General features: G+C 47.4%; 1 protein-coding gene across 1 annotated transcript; it reads right to left on the bottom strand.

Annotated features, from left to right (window-relative positions):
- DRG1 (developmentally regulated GTP binding protein 1) lies at positions 1 to 18,646 on the bottom strand. The gene is made up of 9 exons (XM_004592004.3): positions 18,488 to 18,646; positions 17,094 to 17,217; positions 16,390 to 16,565; positions 13,455 to 13,524; positions 7,466 to 7,635; positions 4,505 to 4,635; positions 3,254 to 3,421; positions 2,880 to 3,002; positions 1 to 319 (listed from the first exon to the last, which is right to left on the bottom strand). The coding sequence occupies exons 1-9, from the start codon at positions 18,527 to 18,529 to the stop codon at positions 220 to 222; spliced, it is 1,104 nt and encodes a 367-aa protein (XP_004592061.1). The 5' UTR covers positions 18,530 to 18,646; the 3' UTR covers positions 1 to 219.
- Positions 18,647 to 24,212: the final 5,566 nt, after the last annotated feature.

Genomic DNA, 24,212 nt, shown 5'->3' with positions numbered 1-24,212 from the left:
TCAATTGCAAGAGGCCAAGAGGCCTGCTAGATCTTTTATGCCGTTCAACATACGAAGTGACAACAGGAGAAGACCAGTGAAGGTAGTTTGGGAGCCTTCACCTCCCTCCCGAGTCCTAATCCAGTGGCAGCTCCCAATGCCACAAGCGGCTGGAACAAGGCGGTGTGCTTGTGGCGAGGGCTGCCGTGGCCATCTCAGCAGATAGGGGAAGGGAAGGTTTCACTTCTTCACAATCTGAATGACATCCTCATCCTCCAGTGTATGGTCTTTGCCCACTTTCTGAGGATTGTGCTTCACAGAGAGTCCCCAGACCAGCGCGCTGTATGGGAGGGAAAGAAGAGTAGTCAGTGCCTGGGCCCTGCTCACAGGGCAGCCCAGCTCCAGGAGACATGAACTGTAAAAGCTGAATGCCCTCTCCCCAGCCCAGGCTGCACTCTAGGCCCCAAGGCTTGCTCTTTGACAGCAGCACGGCACCCACAGCACAAACTTTCGTGGTTTCCGTCAGTTCAATTTAGCAAAGTCAGAGGTAATGGGAAGAGACTAGTTTGAAATTTAAAGGATTTATGAAATCCAGAGCATGGAACTATTACTGAGAAGTATCCTGAAAAATCCAGACTGAGATTGCTTGGTGGAGTAACTGAGCGTCAGTCACTGACAGCTGGAGAAGACTGTAATTTGTGGGTCTACTGAAGCATCAGTGGGTACTGACAAGATTTCCCATGTGAGCAAATACCTCCCTCCCATCAGCGAACAGAACTGATAAACCTTCCTGAATTCTTAAAAGATATGATGCTAATTTACATCCACAGGACTCGAAAATGAACAATATGCTGTGATGGAAAGTTGTCAATGAAACACTGACCTGCCACCCACAGCTGAAGATCTATGTAACAAGGTACAAAAAGACAAAGTGGCCAGATTGTTGTCACATTACCACTGCACTTCTGCACTTCTTTGCAATTGCACAGTCCAATTGGAAATCAATAAAGATATCAGGAGCAAATATAAATTAATACATCATTAAACATTTATTTATTTGAAAGGCAGAGGTACAAACAGGGGAGAAACAGAAATCTTCCAGCCACTGGTTTACTGCTTAAATAGCCGCCAACTGAGCCAGACTTGAGCCAGGAGTCTGGAACTCCATTCAGGTTTCCCAATGCGTGACGGGTCTAAGGACGTGGGCCACCACCTGCTGCCCACAGTAGCAGGAAGCTGGGTCAGGAGATAAGCCTCCACTTAAAACAGTCCCAACAAACATTTTCAAATGCTCTAACAAATGAATATATTTAAGTGCAAGGTGATAATTTTACAAATGTAAATAACCAGCCTTTTTGCAAAATAACACAGTTTCGTTCGTTCGTTTGTTTTTTTGGACAGAAATAGACCAAATATCACAAGTATTACTTAAAGAAATAAAAGGAAGAAATTCTTTCAAAACTATCAAAAAGAACACCAAAAGGGCCCAGTATGGCAGCCTAGCAACTAAAGGCCTTGCCTTGCATGCACCAGGATCCCATATAAGTGCTATTTCATATCACGGCAGCTCCACTTCCCATCCAGCTCCCTGCTTGTGGCCTGGGAAAGCAGTCAAGGATGGCCCAAAGCCTTGGGACTGTACACCCATGTGGGAGACCCAAAAGAAGCTCCTGGCTTCCTATTTGTTCAGCTCCAGCCACTGCAACCACTTGGGGAGTAAACCAGAGAACTGAAGAAATTTTGCCTTAGCAAAAAAAAAAAAAAACAAAAAAAACTTTGAAAATAATAAAATGAAAACATCAGGGTCATCACAAAAAGTGACAATCTAATGAACTATCTGTTGGAGACAAGAACTGGAAGTCTAACAACTATAGTCCACGTATGATCCTGGAACACAGATAAGGAATTGGCAGAAACCGTCTAACATTCAAGTAGGAACTGATAGTAACAGAATATAGCGCCACAGAAAATTTCCTGTTCTGGATCACTGTAACATTCTAATGAGAGCTATTACTGTTACACAAACTGGAGTGATAGGGATAACAGTAAATTCTTGTTTTACTTATTTATTTATTGCCACTTTTCTATAAACTGAAATGATTTTTTAAAAAATCTTAAAAATGTTCAGCCTCTCAAGGAGTTTGGCCAAAGCTTACATTTTGGAGGCTGTGCCCTGTGGAGGCCAGTAGAACCCTGGCAGGGAAAATTCCTATTTGTGTTTGCTGCACAGATGAACTAGTGGAGGAAATTCTGGGGGTCAGAGGGCCCCTGAGAGCCCTGCCTGGTCTGATGACATGGTGCCACAAGAGCTAGCAGGGTCCCAGCCACGCAAGCCCCCACACAGCTGCCCCCTCCTGGTCTGACATAATCCCCAAGAGCAGCTAGTCAAATCAGTGGCTCCCAGTGGACAGCATATCCAGGCGCACATGGAGGATATGGCAGCACATCAGAGCCCGCAAAGGGCACTTGGTACCATGACAGAGGACAGAACAAATTGATCAGCTACCCCAGCCAAGTGTTGGCAGTGAAAATCTGAGCACACAGACTTTAAGCTGGACTGTCAGCCAGTGGATTCTGGAGAAATTTCACCATGTTTGGAATGGTAAGACTGGCAGCAATTCAGAACTGCTAAACTACAAAACCACGCGGGCAGACCCCTCAGAGCATGCCCCACATCAGGGACCCAGGGATGACTGGGAGGCTGGATGTGGCTTCTCCCTGTATCTCCCTCCTTCCCCGAGACATAGGAAGGAAAAAAAAGACAATATGGAAACAATGGTCCTACCCACTTTCATATAGCCCTTGACGCTTTGTGCCCTAATCAACTATGTAAAGATCATATAAAGAAAAAAAAAAAAAACTCAGTTACTCAGAAGGCACAAAAGGGCCCCGACACTTACTATTTAAACTCTTTGATGAGATTCTTGTGAATCTTCATGCAGAAATCCTCCACTGTGGTCCTGGAGTACGGCAGCACCACTGGGGACGTGTAATCCGGTAACTGGCCTTTGGGTTTGGTGTAGCTGCAAGAGAGGGAGACGAGGGTTGCACCCACTCAGACTGCAGCACATGTTGGGCATGAACCAACCCTCTAGCACCTCTACCATCATCCAGGGTAACTTCCAAACTGAGGCAGCGTGCCCTCATATGACTTTGTGGAATGAAACAACTTACTTAAATTGCAAAAGATCTTGTTAACAACTGCCACAGGATATCATTTAAAATTATATCAGATTTGCTTCTCACAGCAACTTGACCCCACACAAGGACTTACATCCTCACTAGTTTCAGATAGTCCCAGATCTTTTCCAACAGGTCATCAAAGTTCCAGCGGTGATGGGCAGAGATGGGGACACAGTGAGGCACCTTGTAGATGATATCCAGTTCCTCAATGGAGATCTGATCAATCTTATTCAAAACGTAGATACAAGGGATGTAAACTCTAAGAAGAAACAGAGGGCACTGTCTTGTAGCTGCTAACAGAACTGTCACCTCAGGAGCAGCCCCTTCTCCCAGGGTCCCCAATCAGGCTCTCAACACGGAAGGAACACAGGCCACACATCAGCAACACCCGCTAGAAAAAACAGCTTTCCTAGCTCGGGCCCTTCCAGCACCATGGCACAGGGGGCTAAGTTACCACCTGCAACAGCAGCTTCCCGCATGGATCTCAGTGTCAGTGTAAGTCCTGGCTGCAATGCTCTGCTCAGGGGCAACTTCCTGCTAATGCACTTGGGAAGGCAGCACAAGATGGCCCAACTCAGAAGCCCTGACACCCGTGCAAGACTAGGAAGGACTGCCTGGCTCTCAGCTTCCGCCTGGTCAAGACCTGGCTTTTGTGGACATTTGGAAAGTGAACTGGGGCTGTGTTATTGTGCAACCGGTCAAGTCGATAATTTACTTGAAAGGCAAGGTTACAAAGAGAGAGGGGGAGATAAAGATCTTCTATCTACTGGTTCACTCCCCACATGGTTGTAATGGCAGAAGCCAGGAGCCAAAACTCCATCCAGGTCTACCATGCAGGTATCAGGATCCAAGACTTCGGTCACCTTCTGCTGCTTACCAGGGGCAATAGAAGAGAGACAGATGGGGCCCGGCATGGTGGCCTAGCGGCTAAAGTCCTCGCCTTCAACGCCCCGGGATCCAGAGGAGGCTCCTGGCTTCAGATCAGCTCAGCTCTGGCCATTGTGGCCACTTGGAGAGTGAATGGAAGATCTTGCTGTTCTCTCTGTAAATCTCACTTTCCACCAAAAAAAATAAATATATCTTAAAAAAAAAAATCCCAACTCTTCATTTTCTACACCTATACCCTGGGGCAAGTGAATTTACCTCTCAGAAATTTCTGCAAAGAAATTGTACAGGGCAGGGCTTGGTGAAGTAGCCTGGAGGCTAAAGTCCTCACCTTGCATACACCGGGATCCCATATGGGTGCCAGTTCTAATCTTAGCAGCCCAACTTCCCATCCAGCTCTCTGCTTGTGGCCTGGGAAAGCAGTCAAGGATGGCCCAAAATCAGTGAGCTCACACACCTGTTTCCTTCCACCACGTCGATGAGGTCATCCGCCGTAGCATCACTGCGCAGGGTCACATCAGCGTTGTGGATCTTGTACTCAGCTAGAATGCTCTTCACGGTTTCAGCATCCAGTTCACTCTGTGGGCACTGTGTGGGCACAGCAGAGAAGCACTGAGCACAGCACAGCAGGACACCCACAGGAAGTGTCCTCCATCCAACACCTAGTCCAGTAGCAAGCTCATTACTCTGGGTGAAGAGTAATAGATTTTCAGCAGGAAATAAACAAAATGTCAAATCTGGTGCAATGGCCTAGCGGCTAAAGTCCTCATCTTAAACAGGCCGGGATCCCATATGGGCGCCATTTCTAATCCTGGCAGTGCCACTTCCTATACGGCCCAAAGCCTTGGGACCCTGGACCTGTGTGTGAGACCCAAAAGAAACTCATGGCTCCTGGCTTGAGATCGGCTCAGCTGCGTCCATTGTAGTCACTTGGGCGAGGATTTTAACCACTAGGCCACCATGCCAAGCCCAATTTTTTTTGTTAAAAGACCTATCTTACGGCCCAGCAGCCTGGCCTAGCGGCTAAAGTCCTCACCTTGAACGCCCCGGGATCCCATATGAGCACCTGTTCTAATCCCGGCAGCTCAACTTCCCATCCAGCTCCCTGCTTGTGGCCTGGGAAAGCAGTTGAGGACGGCCCAATGCATTGGGACACTGCACCCGCGTGGGAGACCTGGAAGAGGTTCCTGGTTCCTGGCATCAGATCGGCGCGCACCAGCCCGTTGCAGCTCACTTAGGGAGTGAATCATCGGATGGAAGATCTTCCTCTCTGTCTCTCCTCCTCTCTGTATATCTGACTTTGTAATAAAAATAATTCTTTTTTTTTTTTCTTTTTTAAAAAAAGACCTATTTTAGGGATTGGCACAATGACTCAACTGGGTAATCCCATGACTCAACTGCCAGCATCCCATATGGGCCTATTGGCCTGGGAAAGCAGTGAAGAATGGCCCAATTCCTTGGGTCCCTGCAATTGCAAGGGAGACCCAGAAGAAGCTCCTGCTACTCCTGACTTCTGACCAGCCCAACACCAACCACTGGTGGCCATTTGGGAAGTGAACCAGCAAGCAGGTGGGAGATCTTTCGGTCTCTTCTTTGTTTAAGCTTTAGGCCTCTCCAATACAAATTTAAAAATTTTCATTACAAAAACAAGCATCAACATTTCAAAAATATAATCACTTCTATTTAAAACATTTTCTTCATTTGTTTCCAAGATTCCAAACTCTTCCAAAAGTCTTACTTTTCTGAACCTCTTTTCTATTTATTTATACTTCCTTAGAGACCTCATAAAATTCTAATTGAAAAAACAAACTCACTGTCATCTCTGACTTTGTCCCACATCCCACAACCAATCCAGCTATAATCCCTACTAACTAGTCCACTGCTACAACCCTGGGCTAACAACATCAAGAAGATGACGGCGGGGCCCAGCGACGTGGCCTAACGGCTAAAGTCCTCACCTTGAACACGCCCCAGGATCCCATGTGGGCACCGGTTCTGGTCCCAGCAGCTCCACTTCCCATCCAGCTCCCTGCTTGTGGTCTGGGAGAGCAGTTGAGGACGGCCCAGTGTGTTGGGACCCTGCACCCGCGTGGGAGACCTGGAGGGGGTTCCTGGTTCCTGGCATCGGATCGGCGCGCACTGACCCGTTGCGGCTCACTTAGGGAGTGAATCATCGGACGGAAGAGCTTCCTCTGTCTCTCCTCCTCTCCGTATATCTGACTTAGTAATAAACATAAATCTTAAAAAAAAAAAAAAAAAGAAGATGACGGCGATAACCTCTTTTTTTTTTCTTTTTTTTAAGATTTTATTATTATTGGAAAGCCGGATCTACAGAGAGGAGAGACAGAGAGGAAGATCCTCCATCCGATGTTTCACTCCCCAAGTGAGCCACAACGGGCCGGTGCACGCCGATCCGATGCCGGGAGCCTGGAACCTCTTCCGGGTCTCCCACGCGGGTGCAGTGTCCCAAAGCATTGGGCCGTCCTCGACGGCCTTCCCAGGCCACAAGCAGGGAGCTGGATGGGAAGTGGAGCTGCCGGGATTAAAACCGGCGCCCATATGGGATCCCGGGGCGTTGAAGGCGAGGACTTTAGCCGCTAGGCCACACCGCCGGGCCTGGCGATAACCTCTTACATGACTTCCTCTGCATCTGCTCCTCAACTGCAGTCTATTTCCACTGCAAAAGACAGAATGGTTTCACTTAAACCCAAATCAAACCACGTTTACACTGTAGGTCACAACCCACCAAGAGTTCCCAAGTTCCTGCAAATCAAAGCATTTGTGACCCCCTTCACTGTTCCCTGACCTGCTCCACCTCAGGGGCCGCTGCCCCTGGACGTTCATTCTTTCTACAAATGATGCACTTGGTTCACACCTTCATGTCAGCTCAGGGAAGGCCTCCCTGCAAGCCCCCGGGTCCACACTCTCCAGCCCCTTTTTCTCCACTTTTGTTTATGGAATTATTATCTGACACACTGTACATTTTCAATTAATTTGGCTTGCTACTTTACAAAATTAAAACTTGAGGGCATGAGTTTTTTGTCTATTTTGTTTCCTTTCCATGCCCATTCCTGCCACCACCAAGAACCTGAAACAATGTGTTTAGTCTAAAGCAGATATTCTACCATTCTTAAATGAATGAAAACACAACATATTGGCAAACATCTACTTCATGCAAACCTAAGTCTGGTCCATACTCCTGTACACCCCCAAAGAGGTAAGTCCAAAGAAGGAATGAAGTTGCAAAGGTCAATGTGAAAATAATTCCTATCCGAATCTTAAAATCTTAGCACAAAGGCACTGTTTTATCTCAATTAATTCAGGGCAAAGCCAGAGACCTCTAAATGCCCATGCTGGGGCGCCTCCATACGCTCCTCCCATCAGCAGTGGCTTGCCCAGGGTCACCTGCCCAACTCACAGTAGCTGTGAGATTAATGCCTCCTTTGTCCTTCTTCTTGAAGCCAATGTTGGGAGGTTTGCTGTTCAAACGAATGCCAAAGCCTTCCAGCTCATTTTCAATTATCTTCTTATGCCCCAAGGGTTTCAGGACATCCAGGACAATGAGGATCAAGTTACAGGTTCTGGCCACTGAAGAATAAAAACACACATGTGTATACATACACACACCCAAATATCTTCAAACTAAGTGCAAGGAAGCTATAACTAACCTAAATATTCACAAAGAAGCATTCTCCTATACATTTTTAAATTTTGTGTTTATTTTATTTGAAAGGCAGATAGAGACGGTTACAGATGCCCCAATCTGCTGCTTCATTTCTTTTTTTTTTTTTTAAAGATTTATTCATTTTATTACAGCCAGATATACACAAAGGAGGAGAGACAGAGAGGAAGATCCTCCGTCCGATGATTCACTCCCCAAGTGAGCTGCAACGGGCCGGTGCGTGCCGATCCGAAGCCGGGAACCAGGAACCTCTTCCGGGTCTCCCACGCGGGTGCAGTGTCCCAATGCATTGGGCCGTCCTCAACTGCTTTCCCAGGCCACAAGCAGGGAGCTGGATGGGAAGTTGAGCTGCCGGGACTAGAACCGGCGCCCATATGGGATCCCGGGGCTTTCAAGGAGAGGACTTTAGCCACTAGGCCACGTCGGCGGGCCCTGCTGGTTCATTTCTACAACAGCCAGGGTTTTCTTAATTTTTTTAGGACTGATTTCTTTTTATTGAAATGCAGATTTAGAGAGAGGAGAAACAGAGATCTTCCATCCACTGGCTCACTCCCCAAACGGCGACAACGGCTGGAACTGCACCATTCTGAAGCCAAGAGCCAAGAGCCAAGAGCTTCTTCTGGTTCTCCCAAGCAAGTGCAGCGCCCCAAGGTTTTGAGACATCATCCATTGCTTTCTCAGGCCATAAGCAGGGAACTGGATGGGAAGTGCAGCACGTGGGACTCAAACCAGCACTTATGCAGGATGTCAGCACCAAAGGTGGAGTTTTAACATACTACAACATGGTGCCAACCCCATCAATCATGGACTCAACGGGAAACAACTACCACAAAAGTAAATTAGCTGCATCCATGTGGAAAAGCTAAATAGCACTTTCCTATCCTAGTTTCAATCCCAGCTCAATCCCTCTTGTTGTAGAATTTGGAATGAACTAAAAGATGGAAGCTCTTTCTGCCTCACAATTCAACTTTAAAAGCAAACCAAAAAATGCAGTCCTGTACCTGAACCTTTTATTCTGAAGTAATGATGTCTACATCTAAGCATGTTGTAAGTCTATCTGTAATTCATTTATTTACATAGTTGAGTGGCATTTCACTTCATAGATGATTTGTATATCCATTCACTTGTTGACAGATGTTTGAGTTGTTTTCAGTTTTGAAGTATTATGTATAAATCTTCTATGAACATTTATGAACAAGTCTTTCTGTAGATATATATTTTTTTCATTTCCCCTGGGCAAATACCAATGGAGCTGCTAGGTCACTAGGTAAATACAGGTCATTACCAACTGCTGAACAATTGTTCAAATGTCTATACTATCTTATACCTCAATCAGCAGCTGCCACATTGCTCCACAACACTGGCAGCTGTCACTTTTTCTTAATGTTAGCCATACTAATATGACAACATCTCCTTGTGGTCACATTTCCCTGAGGACATATAACGCCGAGCCACCTTTTCAGGTGCTTACTGGCCACTCATTTACCTTCTGAGTTCACTCTTACCACCATTTTTAACTAGGCTGCCTTATTAGTGAACTGTAACAATTCTTTATGTATTCCAAGGGTCCCCACAGTGACACAATGCATTAAGCCACTGCCTATGAGGCGAGCGCCCCATGTTGGTGTCACTTTCAGCTCCAGCTGTTCTATTCCCAGTCCACCTCGCTGCTGATGCACCTGGGAAAGCAGCAGAAAAACACCCAAGTATTTAGGTCCTTGCCAACCATGTGGGAGACCCAGATGGGAGCAAACTATCAGGCAAAAGATTTCTCCCTCTCTTTTTTCTCTCCTTTCTTCCCTAATTCTGTCTTTCAAATAGGCAAAGATTTTAAAATTACGCATATATTCCATAAACAAATCTGTTGTCAAATCTATATATATATATATATATATATAGTTAAGTTCCTCCACGTTTGTGGCTTGCTTCTTATTTTAATTATGTCTTTCAAAGAGCAAGCTTTTAATTTTGAAAACATGGGAACTATGCGTTCTTTTACAGCTCAGAATTTCAGTGTGCCATCTAAGAAACCCTTGTCTATCCTAAGGTTTTTTTTTTTTTTAAAGATTTATTCATTTTATTACAGCCAGATATACACAGAGGAGGAGAGACAGAGAGAAAGATCTTCCATCCGATGATTCATTCCCCAAGTGAGCCGCAACGGGCCAGTGCGCGCCAATCCGAAGCCGGGAACCTGGAACCTCTTCCAGGTCTCCCACGCGGGTGCAGTGTCCCAATGCATTGGGCCGTCCTCAACTGCTTTCCCAGGCCACAAGCAGGGAACTGGATGGGAAGTGGAGCAGCTGGAATTAGAACCAGTGCCCATATGGGATCCCGGCGCTTTCAAGGCAAGGACTCTTTAGTTGCTTGGCCACCACACTGGGCCTCCAGATAGACCATCTTAAAACCTTAGGATAGGGCCCAACGGTGTGGCCTAGCGCCTAAAGTCCTTACCTTGAACACCCTGGGATCCCATATGGGCGCCGGTTCTGGTCCCGGCAGCTCCACTTCCCATCCAGCTCCCTGCTTGTGGCCTGGGAAAGCAGTCAAGGACAGCCCAAAGCCTTGGGACCCTGCATCCACGTGGAAGACCTGGAGGTGGTTTCTGGCTCCTGGCTTCAGATCAGCACAGGACTAGCCGTTGCAGTCACTTGGGGAGTGAATCATCGGACGGAAGATCTTCCTCTCTGACTCTCCTCTATATAATATATCTGACTTTACTATAAAAAATAAATAAATCTTTTTTAAAAAAAGTTCTATCTGGTTGGTATTTAATCAGATCACAGAATAATAATTACAGATTGGAAATGACTACAATTACATTAACATTTTCATTAAAAATAAACCACTGACTGTAAAAATTCAAAGTAAAAAAATTAAAAATAATTTGGATTCAAATAAGGAGGCTTCAGGGAATGAAACAAGTGTATTTAAAAAAATATATTGTTAGTATTACCAAGGAAGAAAGGCAGAATACAAGTTTTCAAGTCAAGGGTGGAAAGATCTCCTCAAACAGCGCAAAGCAAAGCTCACGATATCTATCTTACTCTTCTCTGTTCTGTGTTATTCCCGTTCATGCTTACAGAAAACTATTGCCCACAAGAATGTCAGCAACAATGTCAGGAGTGTATTTCAGACCTACAAGTTTCAGATATTCCTTTTTTTAAATTCAGGAAAACCAATCACCAAACACACCTACTGAATATTTATCACATTCTGACCCAATGTCTTAATATTAACATAAAAACCAAATACCCAAGGGCCTGGAGCATGTAGCCTAGAGGCTAAAGCTCTCGCCTTTTATGCACAGGGATCCCATATGGATACAGGTTCTAATCCCAGCAGTCGTGCTTCCCACCCAGTTCCCTGCTTGTGCCCTGCTGGGATAATGGATGCTGACCCAAAGCCTCGGGACCCTGCACCCTGTGGGAGACCCAGAAGAGGCTCCTAGGCCCTGATTAGCTGAGCTCCAGTGGCTGCAGCTACTTTGGCTGCAGATATTTCTGTCTCTCCTCCTCTCTATAAATGTGGCTTTCCAATAAAAATAAATAAATCTTGGGCCCAGTGCAGTAGCGTAGCAGATAAAGTCCTCCCTTGCAGCATTGGCCTTTGCGGTCACTTGGGGAGTGAACCATTGGACAGTAGATCTTCCTCTCTGTCACTCCTCCTCTCTATTTGCCTTTCCAATAAAAATAAATAAATCTTTAAAAATAAATAAGTAAATTTTTTTTAAAAAGAGAGAGAGAGAGAAAAGAAAAGGAACCAAGAAGAAAAAGGCCAGGGACCCAGGCAGGCAAGGGCAGACTACACCCAGGGGAGATGCCTAACAATGGCATGACAGACTGCAGAGCAAGCCACGTCGAGTCTCTCCACACTTTCCTTTCCTGTCCCCTTGACAAAGCCAGGAAGGCCTTGGCGCCATAAAAACCTATTATACACACACAGAATTCACCTTTCAGGAAAGCCAAAGTACTGCATGCACGTCAATCTATAGCAACAGCCTGAAACATTACTCCAAATCCCTACACAAAACAGCCCAGCACTTCCCTAGTTAATTTTTTAAAAATATATTTTATTTGGAAGGCAGAGATGTCTTCCAACCACTGATTCACTGCCTACACAGTCAAAAGAAGGCTGGGTCAGCCTGATAGGAGGGCTCTGTCTGGGACTCCCACAGGGGTGCGGGGGCCAAAGCACCTGGGCCATCTTCAGCTACTTTTCTAGGCACACTAGCAAAGAGCTAGGTTGGAAATGGAGCAGTCGGGATTGAATCAGTGTTCCTACTGGATGCAGAGTCACAGGTGACAGCTTAACCTGCATTCAAACAATACCATCTCAGGCAGAATATCAAGGACCAACAGACATTCAAGAACTTCCAACATGAAGAGGGACTCACACTCAAAACCGTTACGGTAGGAGCAGCAATGTGGCACAGTGAGTTACTACAAGCACACCACATGACCACTGATTGGAGTCCTGCTGTTCTTCTTCCAAGCCACCTCCCCGCTTAGTGTGTCTAGGAAAGCAGTGGAAGATGGTCCAGGTGCTTGGGGCCCTTCATCCCTGTGAGACTCAGCTGTCTCTATGGGCTCCTGGCCTCAGCCTGGCACACCCCAGCAGTTCTGGTCATCTGGGGTGCGACCAATGGATGGAAGGATCTGTTCCCCTCTCCCCATGGCTCTTCTGTTCAAATAAATAAAAATAAATCGTTCAAAAAATTGTCCCGAGGTAGATAAAGGAACTAAAAGTATAATAGAGCAAACCATGTCTGACACACAAGAAAAGACAAGCAGAAAAGACAAGGAAATCTTACATGAAACTTCAAAAGCAAATGTACAGGCCTGGCGCGGTGGCCCAGTGGCTAAATCCTCGCTTTGCACATGCTGGGATCCCATATGGACACTGGTTCGTGCCCCAGCTGCTCCACTTCCCATCCAGCTCCCTGCTTGTGGCCTGGGAAAGCAGTTGAGGACGGCCCAAAGCCTTGGGACCCTGCACCTGAAGGATGCTCCTGGCTTCTGATTTCAGACTGGCTCAGCTCTGGCCATTGCGGCCATTTGAGCAGTAAGCCAGCAAGCAGATGGAAGATCTTTCTTTCTCTGTCTCTCCTTACCTCCATAAATGTAATCTGCGTTTCCAATTTAAAAAAAAAAATCTTAAAAGTTTAAGAGAAAAATTGAGTCATTCTACTATGTAAGCACTTAAGTAATGTAAACCGTGACAGTTAACTCAAAATTATAAAATAACTTCTTTGAAAGAATTCTTTTTCATAACAAGGAATGAACAAATAGCAAAAATTAAGTAATTAAGTAATCATAAGCTGGCAGTACATGCAGAGCATTTCAAAGCTCTGAAGGCGGCAGGAGGGATAGCTGAAGCCGCTGTTGACAACCTGGAGCGACATGGAGGCAACGGGGAGGCGATACAGCAGATCACTGGAATTTATGGCTAGCCTTTTATAATATTTTGCTTTAAAAAAGAAACAAAGGAAAGGAATAGGCTGAGCAGTCAAGAAACCAGAGTTCTAGTTCTGAACCTGGCACCGACAATGCAGCACAACACCACAGCATTCCACCTCTCGCGTTCTAGGGTCTCCTAGGTCTGTCCACTGCTGCCTGGGCTATCTCCAAGGGCAACTGTATAGAGGTCAGGTGAAGCGCTCCCATTCACTGTGACACAGTCTCCAGAACCTTCTCAAAAGGGGGCAGCCGGACCACTCCCTCACCTGCAATGACTTGACGGCCTCTCCCTTTCCCGTCCTTGGCACCTTCAATGATTCCGGGGAGATCCAGCAGCTGAAGATTACCGATGCGGGAAGGAGAGGAAAGAGAAAGGCATGGATGAATATGAACATATCAAACAAAATCTTTTATTTTTCTCCTGCTATCCAAAATGCGGGAGACTCCAATCCAATCTTATTTGTAAGCCAATGGTGAGTATACCTCTGGTTGGCTGCAGACAAGCCTTTCACACACACTACCTAAACACCCAAGGTCTATGGGACCAGGACCTCAGCATAACTGCAGCGATCCAGAGACCTAGCCTGCTCCCAGCATCATTATTTTGACATTACACATATCCGATTCTCCCATTTTGCATTCTATTTTGCACTAACTTGAGATTTCCAGAAAAGTCACAAAAACAGTACAGTTTCTCATATCACTTTTGTTACATTATCAGGGATAGAGTAACACTGGAACAATAATATTCACTAAACTACTGACCTATTTGAGCTTTTACCCATTTTTCCAATGACCTCTGTTCTCAGATCCTGTATCTTGAGTAGATATATACACAGTGTATATATCCAGACTTGCATACAATGAATACAAATGTAAACACACACAACATGCGATCATCCTCCTCTCCTGCCACCTGTTACACTTGTTCACACTGCTCAGGGCACTGAAGGCTGTCTTAACAAATGCCTCTCAGCTTGGGTTGGTCTGATGTTCTTGCACAACTAGACTCCGGTATGAAGTATTTCTGCAAGATGTGATGTTGTGGGCTCGGCAGTGTGGCCTGGTGGCTAAGGTCCTCGCCTTGATCCCATATGGCCGCTGGTTCTAATCCCGGCAGCTCCACTTCCTCTCTATCTCTCCTCCTCTCAGTATATCTGACTTTGTAATAAAAATAAAATAAATCTTCAAAAAAAAAAATAGATGTGATGTTGTGTACATTTCAGTGAGTGTCCTGGGGTTCAGTTACAGATCTGACTGGTGACAGTGACCTCTGCCCGTTTGCTAAGATGATGTCCGGGCATTTCTTCACATAAAGTTTGTCTTCTTCCTGTAGTTCACACTTTGGAGGTGGGTATTTGGCAGAGCAGTTAAGATACTGGTTAGGAAACCTGTGCCCCATCTCAGACCGCCTAGATTTAACTCCCGCAACCCATTCACTTCCTAAGTTTTCTTGCATGGTACTTACTTTTTACCATTGCAACAGCTGAAAAATTCAGCTTCCGTAAGATTTGGATCTGATGTAACTGATCCAGGCTTGTCTCTCCCTGACTTTGGTAGTCCTGGCTACTCTGTTTCCAATTTCTCCAGGTACACCCAGGGATACAGTAGGTAATTGGATCCAGCAGCTGCTATGAGAAAAAAGTAAGTACCATGCAAAAGTCAATGCTTGGAAGAAAGGAACAAATGTAGCAATATCCTTTCTGGTTCCAAAGTTGAGGAATGCTGTGGTCCTCAATAGGTGCCTATGTCTTACTGGCAAGTAACTGTTTCTGCGAAGAACACACTTTATTGTTTGGACCTAACTAACCCATAAAACCACCAGGGGTGGACTCTGGGGTAGAGACACCATAAAAAATTACAGCAATGTTATCATAAAATAATGGCTGAGACACTAAGAGTGCTGTGAAATCAGAAGAAAATGGAAATCGCAAATAAGATTCAAATGTGCACTCTTATGTACCTTCTCCCACATCCACAGTGACCTCTCACACAGAAACCTATCTTCTATGAAAGAACATTTTAGCACACTAACCTCATTAGGTCTCAGAGAGGAATGGCCTTCTGAAAAAGATTTGATTAGGCCTAGTGCAATAACCTAGTAGCTAGATCTTCACCTTACATGTGCCAAGATCCCGTATGGGTACCATTTAGTGTCCCAGCTACTCCATTTCCCATCCAGGTCCCTGCTTGTGGCCTGGGAAAGCAGTGAAGGACAGACCAAAGCCCTGGGACCCTGCACCCGCGTGGGAGACCTGGAAGAAACTCCCAACTCCTGGCTTCGGATCAGCTCAGTTCCAGCCGCTGCAGCCACTTGGGAAGTGAACCAGTGCACAGAAGATCTTTCTGTTTCTCTTTCTCTCTGTAAATCTAACTTTCCAATAAAATAAATCTTAAAAAAAAAAAATCTGGGCCCAGCACAACAGCCTAATGGTTAAAGTCCTCACCTTGCATGCATTGGGATCTCAAGAGTGCTAGCTCATGTCCCTGCTGTTCCACTTCCCATCCATCTCCCTGCTCTGCTTGTGGCCTGGGAAAGCAGTTGATGATGCCCTTAAGCCTCAGAACCCTGCACCCATATGGGAGACCCAGAAGAAGTTCCTGGCTCCTGCCTTCAGATCGGCTCAGCTCTGGCCATTATGGCCTCTTGGGGTTTGAACCAGCAGATGGGAGATAATTCTGTCTGTCCTTCTCTTTGTAAATCTGCATTACTAATAAAAAAAAAAATCGTTTTAAAAAATCTGATCATAGTATTTACTTATTAAAAATGTTTCTGATCGTTTCTGGTTTTCTACTAGATAAAATCTAATTCCCTCAGCAGGTATACAAGGCCCTGTAAAATCCAGCTCCAACCTATTTTCCACCACTCGTGGCTCTTCTATCTGAATATAATATATTTTCTCTTCTTTTTTATGCCTGGTAAAATTCTACTTCAAGACCCACCTCCAATGTCACTTTCTACACAAAGCCTTCTGTGTCTTACTACACCTTCTTCCCTCATCTCCCTCCCTCCCTTCCACTCTCACAGGCAGTTGCTGCACCCCACTGTAGTATTTTGACTTACATGCTGTCAAGCAGTCAGAGCCTGGTAGATTAAAGATCAGACCTAGGATACAGTGAGTTCCCGAAGAGCTCTGAAATAAACACGAGACAGCACTGTTCCCATCCTTGGCCTGCAGTTCCCACTGAACTCAGACTCACCTGGATCTTGGCACCCTTGTATCTGATGACACCAGGCACAGTGGTGAGAGTAGTGAATTCATAGGCTGCCACCTCAGAATACACCCCTGCCAGGTTACTGAGCAACGTCGATTTGCCCACAGACGGAAAACCCACAAACCCAATTCGAGCATCGCCTGTCTTGGCCACATCAAAACCTAAAACAACAAACATTAAAAAGAGAAGAGTTATTCACAGGAATGTTAAGACTCACGCCAACATCTCACTTTTCCATTGTCTACCCTCTAGGCCCTACCTGACACACTTTTAATGGCTTAGCTGTAAAGCAGAACTAAAATACACAATGTTCCCTCCCAGGAACTCATAACATTCTGGGCAGTAATTGACATAAAAACTGCACTCCTGGGCCCAGCGTGGTAGCCTAGCTGCTAAAGCCCTCACCTTGCACACACAGGGATCCCATATGGGCACCTATTCTAACTCCAGCAGCAAATTTTCCTATTTGTGTTAGATAATATAAATCTGTTTGGATCAGTGCACAACACACTCATATTTCATGTAGACCCTACTCATTTCCTAAGGAACCAGCAGAATCAATTCAAGACTCAGGCTTAGGAAATACAAGACTACATGGATACAAAAGCAGTAACAAGTTTTAAATCACATGTACGTATTATTTTCACAGAAATTATCACTAAAAATTACAACCAAAGAAAAACACAAACCTTCTCCTGGTCCACCACCTCCTCCACCTTTTGGAGTAATGAGCTCTCGGCGAAGCTTGGCAAGGCGAGCCTTTAGCAACCCAAGATGGTGTGCTGTGGCCTTGTTCTTCTGAGTCCGAGCCATCTGTGAGGGAAGAATCGCAGCCCTGCATCAGAAGCAGTTCCCACAGGGTACAATTTTCAGAACAGGGCTGGCACGGTGGCTTAACTGACTAATCCTCCATCTCCAAGCTCCAGCCTCCCATATGGGCACTGATTTGTGTCCTGGCTGCTCCACTTCCCATCCAGCTCCCTGCTTGTGGCCTGGGAAAGCAGTTGAGGATGGCTCAAGTTCTTGGGAGCCTGCACGCACATAGGAGTCCTGGAAGAAGCTCCTGGCTTCTGGCTTGGGATGGGCTCAGTTCCAGCCATTGCAGCCACTGCAGCCATTTGGGCGTGAACCAACGGATGAAAGATGTCAGTCTCTCCTCTCTTCTGTAGATTTCTCTTTCCAATAAAAATGCATAAGCTTTAAAAAATTTTTCTTTCCCTTTTGCCAGCTCTGAAAGTGATTTCCATACCCGATAGGGGTAAAACGGTAAGAATACTTTCTCCACCATCGTCTCATTTCCCTATTACAACCGCCAAAACAACTGAGACCCAAAGACAAGCCAGAGATGCGGATGACCCCAATGAAGCCGCAAGGCCAGCCCAAAGCCCACCTGTTGGTGTCCCTGCTCGTATCTATCATGTCCCCACCTGATCGTGCTTGAGTAAGAGCCGGGCATCTCATACCCCAGAAATCACATGCGACGCAGCTGTCAAGCAACTCCTACCACACAGACCAACTGACTGCCAGTTGAAACCGCAGAAAGCATACCGTGAAAAACGAGGGACAACGAGGGAAAAAAAAAAAATCCTTAACCAGAGCATGAACTGGGACAAGATTCAGGTATCGTTCAGAGAAAAGATGACCAAGAAGGGAGGGGGAAAAAAAAAAAAAAAACGAGGGAAAGAAGCCATCTCAAGCTAGTGGGTAGGAACCAAACACAGGGCGAGGTCTGGGGGGCGCGGACCCCCGAAAGCCCCAGGTGCGAGCGGAGCAGAGGCGAAGAGGCTGTCTGGGGTGTACGAGCGGCGCGGGAGGCGAGCCGTAGCTGGGGGAAGTTGAGGAACGCGGGTGTGGACGCGGAGCTACGGCCGGGAAACGCCGGCCCGAAACACGAGCGAGGGGGAGGAGGAGGAGGAGGCAGGGAGGAGACGCGCGCGCGGAAACGACGACGAGTCCTGGAGCTCAGGCGAGCCAACCGAGGACTGTGGAACTGGGAAAGAAGGGACGCTCCCGGGAGCCCTGACGGGGGGGAAAAAAAAAAGCAAGGACTCGCTCCGACTCGCCAGCTGCCGCCCGTTATCACCTCAGCTTCGATCTCGGCGATCTTGGCTAGCGTGCTGCTCATGGTGGCGGGTTCGGGCCTCCACACGACCTCGGTCGCCTCTCCTCACACACCGCCGGCACCACAGCCAACACCGCTCGGCTCTCCGGCCAGGGCGCAGGCGCGCGGCGATGGTGTTCTAGAATCTCGCGAGAGAATCCCCGCCTTTTCCCGCCCGCCCCCCCCCACGCACCGCCCCCCCCCACGCACCGCCCCCGGGCCGCCGTGACGTACAGTATGTGCGCTGTGTGTCTGTGTAGGGGGTGGAACCCAGCACGGCCCCGCCCCCTCGCTCGGCCCCGCCCCTCGACGTCCCACGAGCCCGTGCGGGTGTCATAGAGCCCGCGCGGGAGCCGGGGGCCAGAGAGGCCATCCCCGGCCGGACCGGCCTCGAGCGCGCCGGAGGGTCGCGCGCGCACAGCCCGGCCCCGCCCCCGCCGGCCCTGCAACCCCCCACCCCCGGCCTAGCGCTTGCACGCCCTCCACCCGCCGAACCTGCAATCCCCCCACCCCCGGCCCAGCGCTTGCACGACCTCCACCCGCCGAACCTGCAACCCCCCACCCCCGGCCCAGCGCTTGCACGCCCTCCACCCTGTAATCCTCCCGGGGGGCCCTGCTACCCCACCCCTGCACCACCAGCCCGGGGAGACGCTCTAAGGGCCTCTTCGGCCTCCTGTGTTGGCCTAGAGACCCGTTTGCAGCCTGTCCCACTCAGCCTCATGGAGGGAAAAAGAAGAAAAAATGGCAAGGACACCCTCTCAGGTGCCTGAAAACTGTTCCTACTCATCGTTGCTTTACTCCCAGCGCCAGGTGGCAGGTGTAAGGCTCATGGGAAGCCCCCTCCCCCAATAAATGACGTGATTCAGGGGGTAATTCTCTAACTGGAAACTGTGAAAGCCCATGGGTAATGATAGGAACCCAATACCATGAAGGACCCATCACAGCCATTACACAAAAGGACATCTGTGAACTGGCTGGATTTCCCAAGCATGCTAAACGGGGGTTAAAAACAAAAACCTGGCAGAACTGCACCTACAGAGTATTAATTCTAAATTCCATGTGCATGTACACAGGATTATGCAACTGCATTGCTTGAAGCTTCAAATAAAAAAAAAAGTTTTCATCAGTTCTAACCAGAGAGATGAGATCTATAGAAAGGATATCACAGAGGCAAGCAGAGCAGTAGCGTTCTTCCCTCCGCATGTTCCTATAGGCAACGCTGAAGCCTGGAGCCAGGAATATCCAGCCCGTCTCTCTCGAGGAACACAATTCAATCCCAGGCACTCGCAAGAAGTTGGATGGGAAACAAAGTAGCTTGGGACTCAAATTAGGAATCCCTTCAAGGATACAGACATTGCAAATAGTAGCTTAACCTTCTACTACACCGTGCCCACACAAATCCATAATTTTTTTTAAATATTCACTTATTTTCAAAGAGTTACACACAGAGAGCAGAAGAGACAGACCTTCCATCTCCTGGTTCTCTCTCAAGATGGTTGCAACAGCCAGGGCTGGGCCAGGCCAAAGCCAGGAACTTCAGCCATGTCTCTGATGTGGGGAGCAGTGACCCTGGGGTGCTTGGGCCCCTACTTTTCCCAGGCACATTAGCAGGCTCACAAACTGGTGCCCATGTGGGATGCCTGTCTCACAGCTGTCTTCTTCTGTTGTACCACCACGGGCCACTGTTCCACATATTTCTATATTGGGCATTTTTTATAAGACAAATGAATCCACACGGTCCTCCTCACACTAGAGATCCCTGTCTTCTGGATTCCCAGGAGCTGCGTGCTGCTTTTAAAAGTTGCTGCTTTTGCTTCTGGAGAGATTCATTGACCCATGGGAGTTCTCAGGCCTGGCGAATTCTCACAGCTGGTCTCCACCAATAGGCACAAGCCCCCAACTCTCCAGAGGCAAAAAAAAAGTTTTGTTTTGCATTCTTTTGTTTCTAAAATAGGTATAAAGGAAGGAGGGGGGTTCCAGCGTGATGGCTCAGTTGCTAAAACCTCTCCTTGCAAGCACCAGAATCCTATACAAGCACCAGTTCATGTCCCGGCTGCTCCACTTCCCATTCAACACCCTGCTTGTGACCTGGGAAAGTGCAGAGGATAATCCAAAGCCTTTGGACCCTGCACCTGCAATAGAGACCTGGAAGAGGCTCCTGGCTTTGGATTGCAGCTGCTTGGGCAGTGAGTCATTGGACAGAAGACCTGTCTCTACTTGTCTCTGTAAATCTGACTTTCCAATAGAGCCCGGTGAGTCCTTGCCTGGGACGTGCTGGGATCCCATGTGGGCATTGTTTCTTTGTTTGTTTGTTTGTTTGTTTTTTGTTTTTTAAGATTTATTTATTTTTATTGGGAAGTCAGATATACAGAGAGAAAGAGAGACAGAGGAGAAGATCTTATATCCACCCATATGGGATCCCAGCTCATTCAAAGCAAGGACTTGAGCTGTTAGGCTACCACCCCGGGCCCATGGGTACCAGTTCAAATCCCGGCAGCCCCACTTCCCATCCAGCTCCCTGCTTGTGACCTGGGAAAGAGTCGAGGACAGCCCAAAGCCTTGGGACCCTGCACCTGAGTGGGAGACCCAGAAGAAGCTCCTGACTCCTGGCTTCAGGTCAGTTCAGCTCTGACCATTGCGGCCGCTTGGGGAATGAATCAGCAAATGGAAGATCTTCCTCTCCTTCTCTCTTCTGACTTTCCAATAAAAATAAATAAATCTTTAGAAAAAAATACAAAAATGACAAATAATAAATCAAGCATAAAAAGGAGGATTAGGGAAAGAAAAGCTTGATTACAAAAGGTCCCTAAAAGGGGCCACGAGTTGTCTCCTTTTCTCTAACCTCAGCTTTATCATAAATAAATTAGAAGTTGATGAGGTAATGAGATCCCCGTCGTTAGTAACAGGAGAGGGAGGCAAGGCCAGCTGGAATAGGACGTGATTGTGCATCTGACTTGAGAGACAGATCAGATCCAAATCAACAGGCCTCTTCCTGACTGCAGGAGTGGGTGGGGCTGACACTGTCAGGAGCGTCCCTATGCTAGAAGCCACTTCTCCTCTGCACATCGGAAGCCTACAGATGACTTATCCCTGAAGACACCCCCAGGATGTGCCTAAAAGCCCCCAGAGTATTTACAGGATGCCAAAGAGGGAAATATTCACCATCCCTTAGGTCCCTTGGTTCCTGTCTGATTCTCGTGGTGGCTGTTAGCTGCTCATGCTGGATATAAAGATAGAAGGAAAGGAATCAGAGCCAGCAAGAGCTGTGGCCCAAGTGCTTGGGTTCCTGAACCCACCTGGGAGACCCAGCTGGAGTTCCAGGCTCCTGGCACTGACCCGGCCAAGATCTGGCTGTTGCGGCCATTAGGAAAGTGAATCATTAAATGGAAGAATTTGATCTTTCTCTATCTCTGCATTCTTTCTTTCTTTATTTATTTTTATTGCAAAGTCAGAGATACACAAAGAGGAGGAGAGACAAAAAGGAAGATCTTCTGTCCGATGATTCACTCCCCAAGTAACCTCAACGGCTGGTGCTACACTGATTCGAAGCCAGGAGCCAGGAACTCCCTCCAGGTCTTCCATGCGGGTACAGGGTCCCAAGGCTTTGGGCCATCCTCAACTGCTTTCCCAGGCCATAAGCAGGGAGCTGGATGGGAAAGCGAGGCCACCAGGATTAGAACCAGCACCCATATGGGATCCCAGCACGTGCAAGGCTAAGACTTTAGCCATTAGGCAATCATGCCAGGCCCAGTATAAAATCTTTTAAAATGACCTAACACAGCTAGGCACAGTCTGATTATTCATGAACAACATAAAAAGGGAAGTGGAAAGATGGCCATTTAGCCTAATGGTCAGCATGCCACGTCCCATATTGGAGTACTTGTGTTTAATGCCAAGTCCAGACCCCTGCCAAGGCAGTCTCTGGGAGTTGGCAGGACGACTCAGTTACGTTCCAGCCACACACATGGGAATCCTGGATTGAGTTCCCGGCTCCTGACTTTGGCCCTGGCCAAATACCCTGATGGTCATTTAGGGAGTGAATCAGTGGATGAGAGCTCGCTCTCTCTCCCTGTCTTAAATAAACCTTTATTTTTAAGGAAGTAGCAAAAAAATTCCATCTATAGTTCTGTACCCCACTAAGTACTGCTGACAGGGCAGACACTGACACAATGGTTAACAGGCTCTCTGGGGGCCCGGCGCAATAGTCTAGTGGCTAAAGTCCTTGCCTTGCACAGGCCAGGATCCCATATGGGCACCAGTTCATATCCAGGCTGCTCTACTTTCCTTCCAGCTCCCTGCTTGTGGCCTGGGAAAGCAGTCGAGGATGGCACAAAGCCTTGGGACTCTGCACCCGTGTGGGAGACCTGGAAGCTCCTGCTCCTGGCTTCAGATCAGTCCAGCTCCCACCATTGCAGCCACTCGGAGAGTGAATCAGCAGATGGAAGATTTTATTCTGTGTCTCTCTCTGAAAATCTGACTTTCCAATAAAAATTAAAAAATAAATCTTAAAAAAAATAAAAAGGTGCTGTCTGGGACAGGGACATCTTACATCCAAGTTCCTGGGTTTGAGTCCCAGCTTTGCTGCCTCCAGATTCCTAGCAAGGCAGACCCCAGGAGGCAGCAGACGCTGGCTTGGACAGTTAGGTCTTTGCTGCGTATTTGGGAGACTCCGTTTGGGTTCCCAGCTTTTGCCTTTCTCATTTTGGCTCAGCCCCAACTGCTGGAAGCCATTGGGGAATGCATCAGAATATCTCTGCTTTTCAAATGAAACTGGCAAGGTTCAGATGCAAGGCTTCAAGGATTTGATCCTCACCTATTTTTTTCTTTGTACAGTAAAACTAAGATCCTGCTACTTTGCATGAAGCCAGAACCACCTCTCAACAACAAACTGTGACTCTTTCTTCTGTAACCATTTACCCTTCAGCCGCAAGCCCTTGTACTGGACACTTTGGTGACAGATTAAATAGTGGGAGAGGTCAAAGCTAACTCCCTGGTAAAGACTGGGGAGGCTTCATGCCATTTGAATGTCGAATGTCTTTGTGAACGTTATCATCAATGTGCCTGACTGGATGGATGAAAATCTTGGGACGGGAGTTGAAATTTGAGCCAACTTGAAACTAAGCCCAGTCCCCCATGCCTTTGATGTAGACTTTATCGGACCCTGGTTTCTCTCCCTTAGCTCTTACTCCCTCTTTCTCACTCTGATAATTATAAACCAACTCTTCACCAAAGATTAACTCGCTGCATGAAGCAAGTTAGGTGAGAGTCCAGTGGAGCCCAGATTGTGCGCCTCAGAAGGCAAGGATCACCTCTGCAGGTCCTAAAGCTGGTCTCCCTGATGAGATGCTTCCTGGGAACCCCAGGGTCTGCTCAAACCATACTTCCCCGACCCCCAAGACAGAATGGAGCCCGCTCACTGTGCCATGGTGGTGTTCTCAGATAAGCATGCCACCTATCCTACCACTGACCAATCAAAGGAAGGTGGGGGGGAGGGGAGGCTATTTACCAACCAGAAAGCCATTGCCAGCATGCCAGCTGATCACAGGACACTCAACCCCACCTTCCATCTGTGAGGTCCCCTGTGATTAATCCCTGAGGACTCCACAGGAATTGAGCAATAGCTACCCACCTCCTTACAAAACAAGCTCATAGTTTCTGTTACCATCCAGGTGTCAGGACAGGCATATGGACATAGTGCGGACTGCGG

The sequence above is a fragment of the Ochotona princeps genome, chromosome 29, assembly GCF_030435755.1.
Source record: "Ochotona princeps isolate mOchPri1 chromosome 29, mOchPri1.hap1, whole genome shotgun sequence".
Lineage (NCBI taxonomy): Eukaryota > Metazoa > Chordata > Mammalia > Lagomorpha > Ochotonidae > Ochotona > Ochotona princeps.
This window is presented reverse-complemented; position numbering and strand designations above follow the sequence as displayed.